Below are 15,409 nucleotides of genomic sequence, written 5' to 3' on the forward strand. Positions count from 1 at the left end.
ATCTGATCTGGGTCACATGCCCCGTGTAGCAAGAACAGGAGGAGAGGCAGTTCCCCTAATGAAAATGAGGAAGCCAGTTCTAGAAAGCAGAACACTAGGTGTCCATGAGACCCACAGGGATCCCAAGTGAGCCTGGGGACACAGAGGGAAGTAGACTCAGCCCATGATGCCTATCACCCATGGTTTGCTTGGGGGTTCCTTCTAGAGGCCTCGGAGTGAGGTGGTGTGGACAGACTTGAGGCAGGGGCTGAGTGAGATGGGGTCTGGTCATGTGGTCTGAGGACCCGTGTAGGGGGTTTTTAACAGAGAAGTGACATGAACAGACCTGTGCTGTTTGTGGAGGGGCCTGGAGGAAGCCAGCGTAGCAGTGCAGGGAAAGATGGAAGTGGCCGAGACTTTGGTGGGGGCAGTAGCCTCTGGGTTTAGAAAGAAATTTAGCGGGTTTGAAAGATACTGTAGCCACGCGTTACCAGGACCTGGTGATGTGTTGGGCCGCAGCTTGACCCCTGGGCAGTAAGCTCAGAGGTTGGACCAGGTGGTTTATGCAGCCCGTTCCGGCTCGGATTCTGTGGTTTGGGGCTGTCTGAACAGCAGGGTCTGGAACCTATAGTGGACATGCTCCTGATGTGACAGCACGGGTCCTTTGCATGCCCGGGCTCCCTGGCAAGGGGCCCCGGAGACCCGCATGCACTCTCGGTGCCGCCTTTTGGTCCCTTAGCCTCGCTGCCTGCCCTTCTCCAGCACTGTCTGTAGGGGTGCCCAGGAGGGACACTCCTCAGCCCCTGGCCACCAGCTGCATGACCCATCAGCATGCCATGCATGCCTGCCCCTGGCTAGGTCTTGCCTGCCTTCCCTCCCACTGCATGTTCCAAATGTCTGTGCCCAGCTTCCAACTTTCAGGGGGGTTCCAGGCTGCAACTTGGCCTGAGAAGCTCAGAACTGCTTCTGGCCTGGAAAGCCCAAGGCCAGAGGTCGTGGCCAGGCACAGCCACGCTCCCCCTTGAGACCCTTGTTCATTGACACAGAAGGCCGTCTGTTCGGCGCCCTCATCGTGTTACTGCCATTGTCATGCCCATCCTGCCCGCGGACCACGTCCCTGGCCCGCCCCCCGCGCTCCTGGCCAGCCCCTTCTGAGGGGCAGCCCTTCCCCTTGGGTTCCCAGGCTGTGCCTTGAGCCTGGCTGAGGTCCTAGCAGGTGGTCATGCCCCTTGCCCTCATGTCTCACCTTGGGTCACAGCCTGGAAGTGGAGGCCATGACTCCAGAGAAGGTGGCCATGTCATTCCTGGGCTGACCCTCTCCCCTGCCCCAGCCATGCTCTGATGTCCTCCACCCTAGGGTGCCTGGACTTCTCTCACTGGTGCCCCAGTTAGCCCCTCTGGAGAGGGTCAAGAGCAGGTAGAGGCGGGCACTGGAAGGCAGCCTGGGATGTGGCCCTGACTTGGCCCACAGTGTAGACCTGAGGCCCAAACCTTGCACTGAGTCCCTGTGTGACTCTGGGCAGACAGGACTTTTCTGGGCCTCAGTTTCCTAGGCTGTAAAATGGGGGTTTGGCTACGGAATCTCTTGTGTTCCAGTCTGAGTGTGGAGGCTACTTCTAGCCCAAAAGTGGGGTGGAAGGTGGTATGCTGGGGCTCAGGGACTCCACCCCACCTGTCTCTGAGGTGGGTCTGGCTCTGACAAGTGGGGCTTCCTGGATGAGGGGCCCCTGCCCTTCCATCCTCCAGAGTGTCCTGCCCGGCCTGTGAGTGCCTCTCTCCCTCCTCCCACAGTGCGCCGTGTGGCTCCTCGTTTCTCCATCCCTCCCAGCAGCCAAGAGGTGATGCCAGGGGGCAGCGTGAACCTGACTTGCGTTGCGGTGGGTGCACCTATGCCCTACGTAAAGTGGATGATGGGGGCTGAGGAGCTCACCAAGGAGGATGAGATGCCAGTTGGCCGCAACGTGCTGGAGCTCAGCAATGTCGTGCGCTCTGCCAACTACACCTGTGTGGCCATCTCCTCGCTGGGTATGATCGAGGCCACAGCCCAGGTCACTGTGAAAGGTGAGTGCCACATGCATGCCTTCTGTGGCCCGTGGCCTGCCCTGTCTCACAGGGGGACAGGAGGGCCCAGCACCCATAGCAGGTGAGGATGGCTGTTGTGGGGATGGACGAGGTCTAGGGGTCATTGCTCCCTCCTGGGTGCCTCCTGGGGTCCTCCTGGCCCTCACTGGTGGAGAGAGGGGTTTCTGTCATCCATAGTGTTAGTAAGAACAGCTAACAGGTATTGCATTCCTGTGGGCAGATACCGCGCTGCTAAGCACAGATGACTTTGGTCTGCCTGTGTTACACTGGGGGTGGACGCTCTCCCCAGTCTACAGATGAGGGAACTGAGATGCAGGGTCACATGGGAGTAAATGATAGAGCAGGGACTTGAACCATTGGGGATCTGATGCTACAGTATGACCCCTTAACCACTACACAACACCAGCCCCTCAGGTCTCCCAGCCTCCTGGCAGGAAGGATATGGTGAAATAGTGGTCAAGGGGTCTTGGGCTCTCCACCAGACCCCTGGGATAGACATGCATACTCCTACTCCTCCAGGCTCCCTGCTTCCGCTCCTCCTCCCTCTGTTCGGCAACTGAAATGGTCTTTTGAAGATGTAAAGCAGGTTCTCGCCACTGTCTTTTAAGAGAACCTCCTTCCAGTGGCTTCCCGTTGCTTTTAGGGTAAAGGCCGGGATCCTCACTCACCTCACCCGGCCCTACTGGCACTGCTCGGTTCCGCCGGGCCCTCACCCAGCTCTTGCCATGGTGGTTCTCTCCCAGTCTGGGTCTCAGTTCTGTGAGGTCTTCGTGGACAGTCCCCGGCTCAGCACCCTGCTCTCTGCAGTCCTCGCATGCACCAGAATCATGATTATGGGCTTAGTGCTTCCCACTCACCCTAAACTCCATGAGGGCAGGGATGTGGCTGTGTCCTCGGCCCCCGCGCAGTGCCCAGCACTTAGTAGGCATTTGATAATTATTTGTTAAATGGTCGGCTCTGGGGCTTTTCCGCCTTCAACTTGAGCCAAGCCGCAGGTGTGTGGGGCCCAGAACCCCATCACTTTTTTTTTTTTTTTTTTAATATTTTTATTTATTTCTAGGAGAGAGGGAGACAGCGTGAACAGGGGAGGGTCAGAGAGAGAGGGAGTCACAGACCGAAACAGGCTCCAGGCTCTGAGCTAGCTGTCAGCACAGAGCCCAACGCGGGGCCCGAACCCACGAACCGCGAGATCATGACCTAAGCGAAAGTCGGACGCTCAACCGACTAAGCCACCCAGGCGCCCCCAGAACCCCATCACTTTTTAAACTCCAAGCCTTTCCCTTAGGCACGTGTCTCCCCAACATCAGCCCCAGTCACATGTAGGTGCCCACGGGTGAGCACAGGCAAGCCCCAGAGGCAGAAGTCGGCCTCCCAGCCTGTGTGCACGAGACCTGGTCAGGCCATGCCTCCTCTGCATCTTGTTAGGTGAGGATTCAGTGAGTACTAGAAATGATGTGGGTGGACAGTAGATGACTGAAGGCCCCTGGGGCCCCTGATAGGCGTGGTCAACATCCCCCACTAGGTGCCCTTAGAGGTCACCTTGAGCTTTTCAAGCTGTTCTTCAAGGTGGGCTGTGGGGGTCAACCACCTTCTGGTTGGATAACCCCAAAGGCAGGCTTGGCTTCTGGAGTCATGACCTCAGGCAGTCCTGAGCCTCCCCCTTTCTTCCCAGCTCTGCCGAAACCTCCAATTGACCTTGTGGTGACAGAGACAACTGCCACCAGCGTCACCCTGACCTGGGACTCTGGGAACGCAGAGCCCGTGTCCTACTACGGCATCCAGTACCGTGCGGCAGGTGCGGAGGGCCCCTTCCAGGAGGTGGATGGCGTGGCCACCACCCGCTACAGCATTGGTGGCCTCAGCCCTTTCTCGGAATATGCCTTCCGAGTATTGGCAGTGAATAGCATTGGACGCGGGCCACCCAGCGAGGCGGTGCGGGCACGCACGGGAGAGCAGGCGCCCTCCAGCCCCCCACGCCGCGTGCAGGCACGCATGCTGAGCGCCAGCACCATGCTGGTGCAGTGGGAGCCGCCCGAGGAGCCCAACGGCCTGGTGCGAGGGTACCGCGTCTACTACACCCCCGATTCCCGCCGCCCCCTGAGTGCCTGGCACAAGCACAACACGGATGCTGGGCTTCTCACCACTGTGGGCAGCCTGCTACCTGGCATCACCTACAGTCTGCACGTGCTGGCCTTTACTGCTGTGGGTGACGGCCCACCCAGCCCCACCATCCAGGTCAAGACGCAGCAAGGAGGTACGTGCGGGTGGCATGCTGGGGCGGGCAAGGCTGTGGCTGAGCCTCTTCCATCAGGCCGGGGACTTGGGGGCCATGGGAAGATGAGGGCCTGTATTCCACACGCATGTGGTCACTCAGGATGCAGGGGAGGGGCGCAAGGGTGTCTTCGGCTGCCCTTGAGGGCATCGGTGAGGTTCATGGCACCTGGCGTGGGGATGTTGCAGTGCCTGCCCAACCGGCGGACTTCCAGGCTGAGGCGGAGTCGGACACCAGGATCCAACTATCATGGCTGCTGCCCCCGCAGGAGCGGATCATCAAGTATGAGCTGGTATACTGGGCAGCAGAGGATGAAGGCCAGCAGGTGAGGGCCCTACAGGGGCAGAAGGGAGGGGGGCCCTCCTGACCCCTTAGAGTGACTCTGGTGGGTTCACCCAGGCAGACTCTCTGGATTTTGTGGCTGTACAGACACAGCCCCCAGGGTTCTCCTTGGGGCCCTGGGGCTCATGCGGCCCATAAGGTCCTGTAGTCTTTGTCACCCCCGTGCCAGGGGCAGGGCCTGTCCTTGGGTCTGTCCTTGGGTCTCTTAGGTTCTGTGGCTTACACGGCACCGACAGAGCCCTCAAGTTCCCCACTGGAGCCACTTGTGCCAGGTGTTCAGGGCCATGTAGTCTGTGCGATGTCCATGGCATGGGCTGGTCCGAGTCCCTTGGGTGGTCCAGGTGGCCATGTGACACGGAGCCGGCCCTGGAGCCACGGTGGGTCCGCAGGGCTCAGCTGCAGCCCACGTTGGGGAACAGCCTCTGAGTGACCTTTGAGGTCAGAGCAGTCAGTGAGTGCTCCCTGCTCTTCCAGCACAAGGTGACCTTCGACCCCACCTCCTCCTACACTCTAGAGGACCTGAAGCCTGACACACTGTACCACTTCCAGCTGGCCGCCCGTTCCGAGATGGGGGTGGGCGTCTTCACCCCCACCATTGAGGCCCGCACAGCACAGTCCAGTAAGTGTCTTCTGAGGCTGCTGCCTGCCGCAGCTGGGGGTGGGGCACAGACACGCACACCCTTCCCCCTCCACCAGGGGGCTGGTCAGGTCTGCCAGGCCCCGGACTGGACCTTCCGTCTGGGCTCCGGGTCTGGACCCCGAGAGAGGGACAGGTAAGTTCCCACTGGTCTGAGTCCAGGTGGCCTCTGCCCGCGCTGCTCCCCACCCCCTCCTCCTGCCCCTCCCTCCCCCAGGTCCCCACCCACTGCCCAGGTAAGTTCTTTGTCTGTGACTCATCATCCCCACCGCCCCCCACCCCACACAGCCTGTCTGTGCTGGCCACACTGGCCAACTTGGCCATTCCCAGTGGTGGGACGGCCACGCTTGCCCGGCCTCAGACACGCCCCCGCTTCAGCAGCTGTCCTCCCCCTCCATTTACCCACATCTCATCTCCCCTGTCACCTACATTCCCTGCCCCATGCGCCCCGCCATGAGAAGGCCACGTGAGCTGTGTCATCACTCTGGGCCTGCTGCACGTAGGGACACGCCTGTGAGCATGAGACTGCGTGCCTGAGAGTGTCCACACGCCTGCCTTAAGACCACATGACCTTCCATGTGTGAGGTCATCCTGCAAGCACCGTGAGGCCATCTATGCAACACTTTGTGGCTTTATGTGTTACTGGGTTCCTGCCTACGTGTGACTGCCTGGCTGTACAGCACCTGCGTGTGTGTCCAGCGAGTGTCTGGTGTGCTCTTGTGATTGAGCGGCCATGAGGCTCTGAGCAGTAACGGGGCCCACGGATGTGTGGCTGGATGGGATCATGGCATTGAGACAGCACAGGTGCCAACCCTCGACATGGCAGCGTCTATGAGGCAGCCCATGTGACCCAGGGCTGTGTGTGAATGTGCCAGTGATGTCGGGCGGCCATGTGTGATTCATCCTGCAAGCACCTGCTGTGCTCCCGCGTGCCTGTGCACGGTGCAGTGCTGGCAGTGACCCTGCCGTGGCCTCCACCTGCGGGGATGCCGGTCTAGTGGGGCACACAGATGTTAAACCTGCAATTACCCAAATGAGCATGTAATTACACTTGTGTTAAGTGCTGTGGAGTCATGGTGGGATGGGAGTTTCATTGGGTCTGAGGGGTCAGAGGGGCTTCCTTGGGTGACACAGGCCTTAGGCACAGGGTCAGCAGGTGCAAAGACCCAAAAGTGGTTGGTGGTGAGCAGGGGGCCAGTGTGGCTGCAGCAGCCACCAGACTACAGCCACCGGCTTCAGGTTCAGAGGACAGGTGGGAAGGCTGACCAGCCGCTGTGCAGGAGCACACAGGACAGCCTAGCAGGTAGGGGGAGGTGCAGTAGTCTGAGCAAAAGGAGGCAGCTCTGATAAGGTGGGGGTGGTGCACCGGAGAGCTGGCTGGGACTTGGTGATGGACTGGGTTTGGGGTGCTGAGGGAAAGGGAAGTGCTGGGCGGACTCTGTGCCTTCTGTTGTGCGGACCTGGGCGCCACAGCCCAAGGTACCATATGCCGTGTCAGTGGTGATGTTGGACTGGAGGTGGGGGACCCTGAGATGGCAGGAACTCCAGGAGAGGGGAGCATCTTGGAGGAAGAAGCAGGCCAGATGCTTGGCTAGAGCGAAAGGAGCACTGGAGTGTCTACTGGGTTGAGGATTTGGAGGACTTTAGCTGGAGGGAGGAGCCGCTGCAGCTGGGTGGGGGGGTGTTGTGGGCCTGAATGTGCGTTTGGTCTTTTAAAATAGGATCTTGAGCATATTTAAACATTATTAGGAATGCGTCCATTCGGAAAAGTCAAAAACTCAAGAAAGAAGGATTTTGGAGGCTTAGGGTGGGGGAAGGGAGCAGAGCATGGATGGGAGAGATCTGGGCGTACCTCTCCTCGTGGGAGGCAAGGGTGGCTCAGCGAGGTTGCAATTTTTGGGTGGGTTTGGTAGCGAGAGATCGAGGGAGCTGCTGGTGGGAGGCTTCAGTCTTCTCTGCAAAGCGGGAGACAGTTGTGTGCTGAGAGCCGGAGGTTAGAGTGTGGAGGAGGTTAAAAGAGTGCTGTGTACGGTGGCGAAGCGAGCCGGCAGAGGACAGAGGCCACAGGCAGCATGCAGGGCCCAGGTGAGGCCACTGGTGACACGATTGTAGGATGCCAGCTTTCCGGGGCAGGTGCCTCCCTGCCCCAGGGCTGCCTTGAAGAGGGCAGAGGGTTGGGTCCATCCAGGACTTCGCACAGGCTGGGCCAGAGCATGGGAAGAGAAGTAGGTGAAGGAGTTGAAGGTGCACGTAAGAGCAGTGAGGTGTGGGACCTCCGGGTCTAAGCTCAATATGGAGGGTGGTAAGGATGGCAGATCAATGGGCAGAGGTCCCCAGGGGCCCTGAAGAGCTAGTATAGTGCTGAAGACCTTGAGCAGCTGAGCAAGAGGAGGGGAAGGTCTGCAAGGGGATGTCGGAGGCCACGGTTTGGGGGGTAGGGCCATTCTGAGCCATGGCGGTATCGAGGGCATGGCCACAGCAGTGAGGGGAGGAGAAAGCCCTGGAGATGAGGGGCTCGGGGGCCAGGGAGGGGGACTACTGAAGTCACCCAGGCAGGGGGTGGGAGCAGAACCCCAGATGGTGAGGAAGCCGTGCTGGGGCACCAGGTTCCTCCATGGGAATAAGGTCTAGAAACGTCACTGGTAATAAGGGAGGCACAGACCTGCCTCCTCACCCCAAGGAACTCCTTGAGTACAAGCACCTTCACAGGGCACACCTTCCCCAAATTAGCCAAGGCCATTGGCCTCTTTCCCATCTGGCCTCCAGTCTCCGTGGTCATGTGTGGCTCAGGCTCAGGTGCCCTGTCCAAGCAGGCATAGGCCACAGCTACCTTGTGCCAGAAGAGTCGCTGGGGCCGCTGGTCCTGACAAGAGCTGTGGGCTCGGCAGCTAGAGCTTCTCCATACATGGCTGTGTGTGTGACTGGGGGCCACGAGATCGGAGTCCTGGCCCATGCTCAGGTGGGTCTGGCAGTTGTGTATGTTTTGTGAGAGATAGCGTATGTATGGGAGAGACCTTGTGTGTATGTGAGGTGCTGTTAAAGCTGCATGTGTGAAAAATGCCATATGTGTATGTGGGACACGGTGTGTGTGTGTGTGTACACGCACGCAGAGCCTGTGGCCCGGAGGGAGTCAGGCTGTCTTGCGGCAGCCCACCTAGGAGGGGCCCTGGGTTAGCCATTCCGCACTCAGGGAGTAGCCAGCCCGGGTGAGTTTCCCATCCTGTGTGACTTGTCACTGTGCCTGTGACCCCCACCCTCCATCTGCCTGCTTCCCCCCATTTGTCTTCCCTAGCCCCCTCCGCCCCTCCCCAGAAGGTGACTTGTGTGAGCACGGGCTCCACCACGGTCCGGGTAAGTTGGGTCCCACCGCCAGCCGACAGCCGCAACGGCGTTATCACCCAGTATTCGGTGGCCTACGAGGCAGTGGACGGCGAGGACCGAGGGCGGCATGTGGTGGAGAGCATCAGTCGCGAGCACTCCAGCTGGGACCTGGTGGGCCTGGAGAAGTGGACGGAGTACCGGGTGTGGGTGCGGGCGCACACGGATGTGGGCCCCGGCCCAGAGAGCAGCCCGGTGCTGGTGCGCACGGACGAGGACGGTAGGCGCTGGCACCGAGAGGAGGGGTGGGGGGAGGGGAGGCCCCCCTCATGGACACCACCCACCGTGCATCCAGGGCCTCTGCCTTGCACGAATTGGGAAGGACTCCTCTTCCTGGTGCGGGCTTAATGCCCCGAAGTAGGGAAACATAGCTTGTGGGATAGCCCAGGCCCAAATCCCAGCCTCTGGTGCAGTCTCCAAGGCAGCTGGAGCCTTGAAAGGCTAAGATGAAAGCAGCAGCCCCACCTAAGACCTGGGAGGTGGAGACTGGGAAGACTGGTCCAAGAGGCACTCAGAATAGAACCAGCGAGACTCACTCTTGGCCAGATGTTGGCATGATGTGGGTGCCAGGAGGTGATGGGACAGGTTGTGCCCACCTTAGGATGGCCAAAGGCCTGGTGCCTCACCACTGCCCTCCCCACCAAGTGAGATAGCTCTGGGCCCAGGGGATTGGCAGGGCTTCCTTGCACTAGGTGGAGGGAGCCCTCCTGTGTCCTCAGCAGGGACAGACAGTCGACAGAAACTGTGAGGGCCTTTCCTGGGGCAGTGGGGTGCAAAGGCAAGGCCTTGCAATGTGCTGTGCCCACCCTCCCCCACCCCCAAGCCAAGGTCCATACCACTAGGCCTGACGTTCTTCTCTTCCCGGTCCCCAGTGCCCAGTGGGCCACCGCGGAAGGTGGAGGTGGAGCCGCTGAACTCCACTGCTGTGCATGTCTCTTGGAAGCTGCCCGTCCCCAGCAAGCAGCATGGCCAGATCCGCGGCTACCAGGTCACCTACGTGCGGCTAGAGAACGGCGAGCCCCGTGGCCCTCCCATCATCCAGGACGTCATGCTGGCTGAGGCTCAGGTGCGCCCCTGGGGGGCGGTGGGTTGGAGAGGTGGACAAGACCAGCATGCTCTGCTACCTTTTTGGAGCCCAGCTTTGCCCCCATCACCTGCCTGCCCTCAGGGGACTAAGACCCCAAGGTGTCCTGCTGCATCAGGCTTGGGAAGTGCTCAGACCAGAAGGTTAGGGCTAGTTCCGTGAACACTCTCTCTTACAGCTTCCTGCCTGAGCTACCCCAGCCCAGGCCCTGCCAGCCCCATCTGCCCCAGTGACTGTCCCAGCCTGGCAGTCACCTCCGTGACTCAGATGACAGCACTAGTTCTGTCTGCACAGACCCCGTCTTCCATTGTCACCCCCTGCCGAGGCTTCAGCTCCCTAAGCCCTCCTTTGTGTTTTGCAGAAAGCACATTCACTGTCAGTTAGGCTGGGATTTAAGATTTGCCTTCCCCCTCAACAGTGCTGGGCTGGGCAGCTGCTCCTCCCACAACCGGGGCAGGAAGAGCCCTCCTCCTGTCCTCTCCCCCAACTCGGCCTTTGACCAGGCAGAGTTCTGTGAATGGCCCAGCTGGGCTGTACACCTGGCTCTGCACCTGGCCCCACACCTGGCCCCCGGGACGATGGTTCGGCCCCTGGTGTTTATGCTCAAGGTCTGAGCCTGCCAGCCAGCCTCCTGTCTTCCTCTGTGCACTTCCCCGAGGGGATAACTGGTTCACCCGTGAGCTTGGGGTCAGGTCCCTGGTTTGCTGTTCAGGTAAAGAACCTGGGATACTGGGAGGTTATGTGAATGGCCCAGAGTCTCCCAGGAAGTAGCTGGCTGAGCTTGGATAAGAAACCCCATCCCTGGACTCTGGACTTCTAGAAAGAGTGGTAATTGTTATGGTGAGTTTCCTCCCCAAAGATTCTGCTGGAGAGCCATAACACCTGGTGTGGTCTGCTTTCGAGGTCTCCCCATCCAGAACCAGGGTCTTGGGGAGGGGGTTCACAACTCCATCCAGCTTTTCACCCCTACCTGGGCTGGGCCTAGAGGTGCAGGTGCAGATGCCGTGTTCTGCCTGCTGTACTCGGGGTGGGCTGGTGCACATGGACAGATGGGGCCTTCATGCCTCCCGCTGGGCTTAGCGCTCTGAAGCAAAATTCTTCTCTGGCCAGAGGGTGCTGTCTTCCTCCTCTCAGCCTGCCCAGTGCTGAGACGGAAGGGGGGTGGAAGGGGCGGACATGTGCACCCGCCTGCATTCCTGGGGCAGGTTGAGGACTCCTCCTGGAGCCTCCACGGACACACCCACCCAGAAACATGCCGGGAATGGGCTCCCTCCAGCCTCTCCCATCCTAGAAGGCCAGTGGCACAGCTGTAGCCAGTGGGGGTTCCAGAGCCGCCCCTTCAGGTGCTCCTCTCTGGTTCCAAGTGGTTTGAAGGGAGCTGGGCCACAGGACGAGGGACACTGTCCATCTGGCCTCAGACATCTCATGACAGGGGGCACACCCGAGCTCCAGGAAAGCCAACTGAAGATGGAGGGCCTGGTGGGGACCCAGCCCAGCCACAGGGCCCAGCTGTCCTCCGACCACCCTGTCAGGGACACCACAGCCTGTCCTTGTTCACCCAGCAGCACCATCTGCTTAGCCCAGCGTCCCCATCAGTTCTGGGAGAACCATGGGGGTCCTGCGCCCCTCGAATGTGTAGCCAGACCCGTCTCCTCGTGTGTTTCTCCGTCTTGAATTTGTCTGTTTCTCACTGTTTTTCCTCCCTCTCTCTCTGTGTCTCCTCTCACTGTCTGTGCCTGCCTCGCTCTCTTCCCCTCTCTCCTTTCCACTGCTCCCTTCTGTCCTCTCTCCCTCTGTTGTGCTTATCTGCTCTGTCTCTCCTTCTCCCTCACTTTGCCTCCAACACGGAGAGGTGGTCCGTGAACACCTTAAAGCCCAGACCTGGCTGGGACAGCGAGCGTCTCCCTCCAGACAAGGAACCTAGAGCAGAGGCGGGCCCAGCCATACCCTTGAAAGTGTCCGTGGCCAGTAGGGACCTATTGATGGCCTCCTGCCATATTCTGGCCCATGTTCCTCACGAGGCCTTTCCAACAGAGCTTCTCAGAACAGGAGGAGCTGCGGTCAGTGGACAGAGGCCAGACCGACACTTTGAGGACCCCGTGGTTCCTCTAGCCTGAAGTTGTCATGGGCCATCTCCCTTTGCTGTGCTGGACACTAGCCAACTTCAGTCCTCCAGTGTCCCCATACCACAGAATGGACACCGCCGTCCCTCCACCTTCATGCACCATGACCTGATGAATGTCCCAGGGAACAGCGCCATTGCCAGCCCTGAACCATGCCTTGCTACTGTAATGAGGTCTTGGGCACCCCCAGGAAGGAATAGGGGCCTGACTGTTCCCCCTGTGCCTGTGGGGAAGGGCCTAGGCTCCAAGCGTGGCATTCACACTTCCATCCTCCTGCCAGCCAGCCTGCCCCCACCTCCCAACCCGAGTGCAGCTCTCACTGCTCCTGGGACACCCTCCTGCCTGGCAAAACTGTATAATCAGTCTCCCAACTGGGAGACTTTGAGAGTGAAAGGAGACACTGACTAATTATACCAAGACAACAGGCATAGGCCAGGACCGTCCTGGGCAAACCAGGATGCAGTCGCTCTGCTCCTAGAGGAGTGGAGGGGTGTCTTCACCCCTGTCTGGCAGCCTCTCCCTCACAGCACCTGTAGGTGGCTCTCTCTGGTCCCTCCCATGCAGGAGCCCTCCCCCTTCAAGCTGTGTGCCTCCTGGTCTCCCTCCCCTCCTCAGCCCTGACTCACGGCATGGGCTGGGATCTCCCGATGGGGAGTGGTCTCGGGGTGCTACCCTCATGGGCACTTCAGAGGTCCTTGCGCTCCCTCTGCCCTGCCGGGCCGGGCCCCCTCCAGCCAGAGTCCTTCACATCCTGTCTCCCTTTCTCTCCCTTCCGCGGTCAGTGGCGGCCAGAGGAGTCCGAGGACTATGTAAGTAACAGGTGTGCGAGCGCGGGCAAGACCTGGGTCAGGCTGGGCTCATGGGACACTCCCCTCCCCCGCCTTTCCCCCCAGCCTGAGCCGCTGAGATCCGCAGGCCACCAGCCACCTCCAGAGAAAATTGGCGTTTAGACTCAAGCGGCGAGCTGAACAGCGATTGGCATTTCCTCTAATCCTTACTTCTCGCCTGTCGAGCAGCAATTTCAGGCCAGTGTTTGTGATCGACCAGGGCCTGGCCCCTGCTCTGGCCAGACAGGGATGGAGTTAAATCCGATCCTGATCATTAGGCCTTATTGATCCCTGGAGTGAAAAATCACCTGCTCCTGGGCCCAGGCTGGGAGGGAAACCTGGGGAGGCAGTTCCATCATTGGTGCATTCTGGAGCCCCAGCCCTGGGACACCCTCCAGCCGGGCCAGGAGGGTGTCTGTGAGGGGTTGGTGGCAGCTGCGATGGCCCCACCTAAGATTTGGAGCTGGAGGGACACAGGGTTGGTGGTGACAGCTCTGTTCCCACTGCACGGTGGGCCCCTCCCTTCTTCCCACTCTCCCTGTGTGGCATGGCTTGGCCTCCTGTGGTGTTTCTCCGCATGTCTGGAAATGATGCTGTGGCTGGAGATGGGTATATAGGCAGGGCCTGCCAAGGCTGGGAGACCCTGCCCTGGCTGACTTCTTAGGCATCACCGGAGGACATCGGGGAAGTACATTCCCCGGGGTGGGTGTTTTCTGTCCTCTTCATCTTTCTTCCCTCATCTTTCCTCCCTTCTCACAAGGAATTTGCAAGGCTTACGGTATTCACAGAGCCCACTCCTACATGTGGTCAGATGGGGTCCCAGACCGGTCATGCAGGGTAGCACCTTGGCCCACTCCACCGTGCTTGTCGGTGTGGGTGTGGGTGTGGTGTGTGCATGCAGGGCCCTCTGCCTGCTCATGCAAGAGAAACCGTAGGCTGCGTGCATGTGCGTGCCAAGAGCCACGCAAGGTGCCCTATGCATGCGAAGCTCTGTGCCCTGTGTGTCATGTGCGCACAGACCTCCTGAGATGTCATTCACAGTGGAGCAGAGGAAGGAACAGTGTGGCCCTTTGTTCTAATCTGAAAGGAAGGGTGAGCTGTCTGCTCCTAGTATGCAGCTCCCGGGATGGGTGGGGTCCTCCTGGGCACACATGCCACCTGCCTGCCCTGCTTCCAGCAGAGCCCAGCATCGCACGGCACCGCCTCCCTGGGACCCCTGGCACTGTGTGCTCTAGGACTCCCTGCCAGCGAAGGTCCTCAGGTGGCTGGCGCGGGCTAGCCTCCTGGCCCCTCTGTGATGGGAATGGGCCCCTCCTCCTCCTTAGGAAACCACCATCAGTGGCCTGACCCCAGAGACCACCTACTCCGTTACCGTTGCTGCCTACACCACCAAGGGGGACGGTGCCCGCAGCAAGCCCAAAATTGTGACGACAACCGGGGCAGGTGAGTGAGGGGTCAGGGACAGAGGCGAGGGCGGGGCGGCAAGGGGGGCGGCGCCAGAGCCCAGCGCGTGGTTGTTCAGTCCCAGGCCGGCCCACCATGATGGTCAGCGCCACAGCCATGAACACCGCGCTGCTGCAGTGGCACCCTCCCAAGGAGCTGCCCGGCGAACTACTGGGCTACCGGCTGCGGTACTGCCGTGCCGACGAGGCAGAGCCCACTATCCTGGATTTTGGCAAAGATGACCAGCACTTTACAGTCACCGGCCTGCACAAGGGGGCCACCTACATTTTCCGGCTTGCTGCCAAGAACCGGGCTGGCCCGGGAGAGGAGTTCGAGAAGGAGATCACGACTCCCGAGGATGCACCCAACGGCTTCCCCCAAAACCTGCGTGTGGTAGGGCTGACCACCTCTACCACGGAGCTGACCTGGGAACCCCCAGTGCTGGCGGAGAGGAACGGGCGCATCACCAACTACTCCGTGGTGTACCGTGACATCAACAGCCAGCAGGAGCTACAAAACATCACTGCTGACACCCACCTCGTGCTCTCCGGCCTCAAGCCGGATACCACTTATGACATCAAAGTCCGTGCTCGTACCAGCAAAGGCGCCGGCCCACTCAGCCCCAGCATCCAGTCCCGGACCATGCCCGTGGAGCAAGGTGTGTGCTGTGGGCATGTGGCCGCGCCTGGGGAATTCTGCTCTCCTTGACCCACTGACCTCTGGCAACTATGATCCACCAGCCTCTGCTGTGTGACCCTCCAGTCTCTTATGACCGTGACCACTAACCTCTAGCGAACAGGCGCCACATTCTCAGTGTGCGACCCCTGACCTCTGCTCTCCTTGACCTACTGACCTCTGCTGTGTGACTCCAATCTTTCGTGACCTTGACCCACTGATTTCTTAGGACTGCATCACCATTCTTGGGTGTGGGACACTAATCTCTTGGGGCCATGACCCACTGACTTCTAATGAACACGCCCCACCGTGCTGTGGCGTGGGGTCACGTGCTTCTCATGACTGAATCCCACTGACATCTGGTCTCTGACCAGCACCTCTGGAGATCCTGAGCACGGGTCCTGTGGCATCTGCCCGGCTCGGTCCTCACTGTGAAGAGGAGTTGGGGCTGAGAGCTGTGCTGTGTGATCTGAAGCTGGCTCGGAATGGGGTACCTGGCCTACACAGCCATTCCTGACCCTCCGCCCTGGCCAGCACCTCTTCCTGGCAGGGAACCCTTGGCCCCAG

General features: G+C 60.1%; 1 protein-coding gene across 7 annotated transcripts in view; it reads left to right on the forward strand.

The window, feature by feature from the left end:
- The window catches only part of PTPRF (protein tyrosine phosphatase receptor type F), a 97,078-nt gene that overhangs the window by 63,045 nt on the left and 18,624 nt on the right, over positions 1 to 15,409 (forward strand). For 5 of the 7 annotated variants that reach the window (XM_039238634.1, XM_039238636.1, XM_039238633.1 and 2 more), the window contains 9 exons: positions 1,771 to 2,040; positions 3,734 to 4,315; positions 4,522 to 4,658; positions 5,150 to 5,294; positions 8,605 to 8,910; positions 9,563 to 9,756; positions 12,680 to 12,706; positions 14,050 to 14,167; positions 14,247 to 14,825. In XM_039238634.1, the coding sequence (XP_039094565.1) occupies positions 1,771 to 2,040; positions 3,734 to 4,315; positions 4,522 to 4,658; positions 5,150 to 5,294; positions 8,605 to 8,910; positions 9,563 to 9,756; positions 12,680 to 12,706; positions 14,050 to 14,167; positions 14,247 to 14,825 (2,358 nt within the window). The remainder of the gene's footprint in view (positions 1 to 1,770; positions 2,041 to 3,733; positions 4,316 to 4,521; positions 4,659 to 5,149; positions 5,295 to 8,604; positions 8,911 to 9,562; positions 9,757 to 12,679; positions 12,707 to 14,049; positions 14,168 to 14,246; positions 14,826 to 15,409) is intronic. The other 2 variants (XM_039238637.1, XM_039238641.1) reach the window with 1 other exon arrangement.

Source organism: Hyaena hyaena, unplaced genomic scaffold (assembly GCF_003009895.1).
Source record: "Hyaena hyaena isolate Hyena2069 unplaced genomic scaffold, ASM300989v1 scaffold_144, whole genome shotgun sequence".
Lineage (NCBI taxonomy): Eukaryota > Metazoa > Chordata > Mammalia > Carnivora > Hyaenidae > Hyaena > Hyaena hyaena.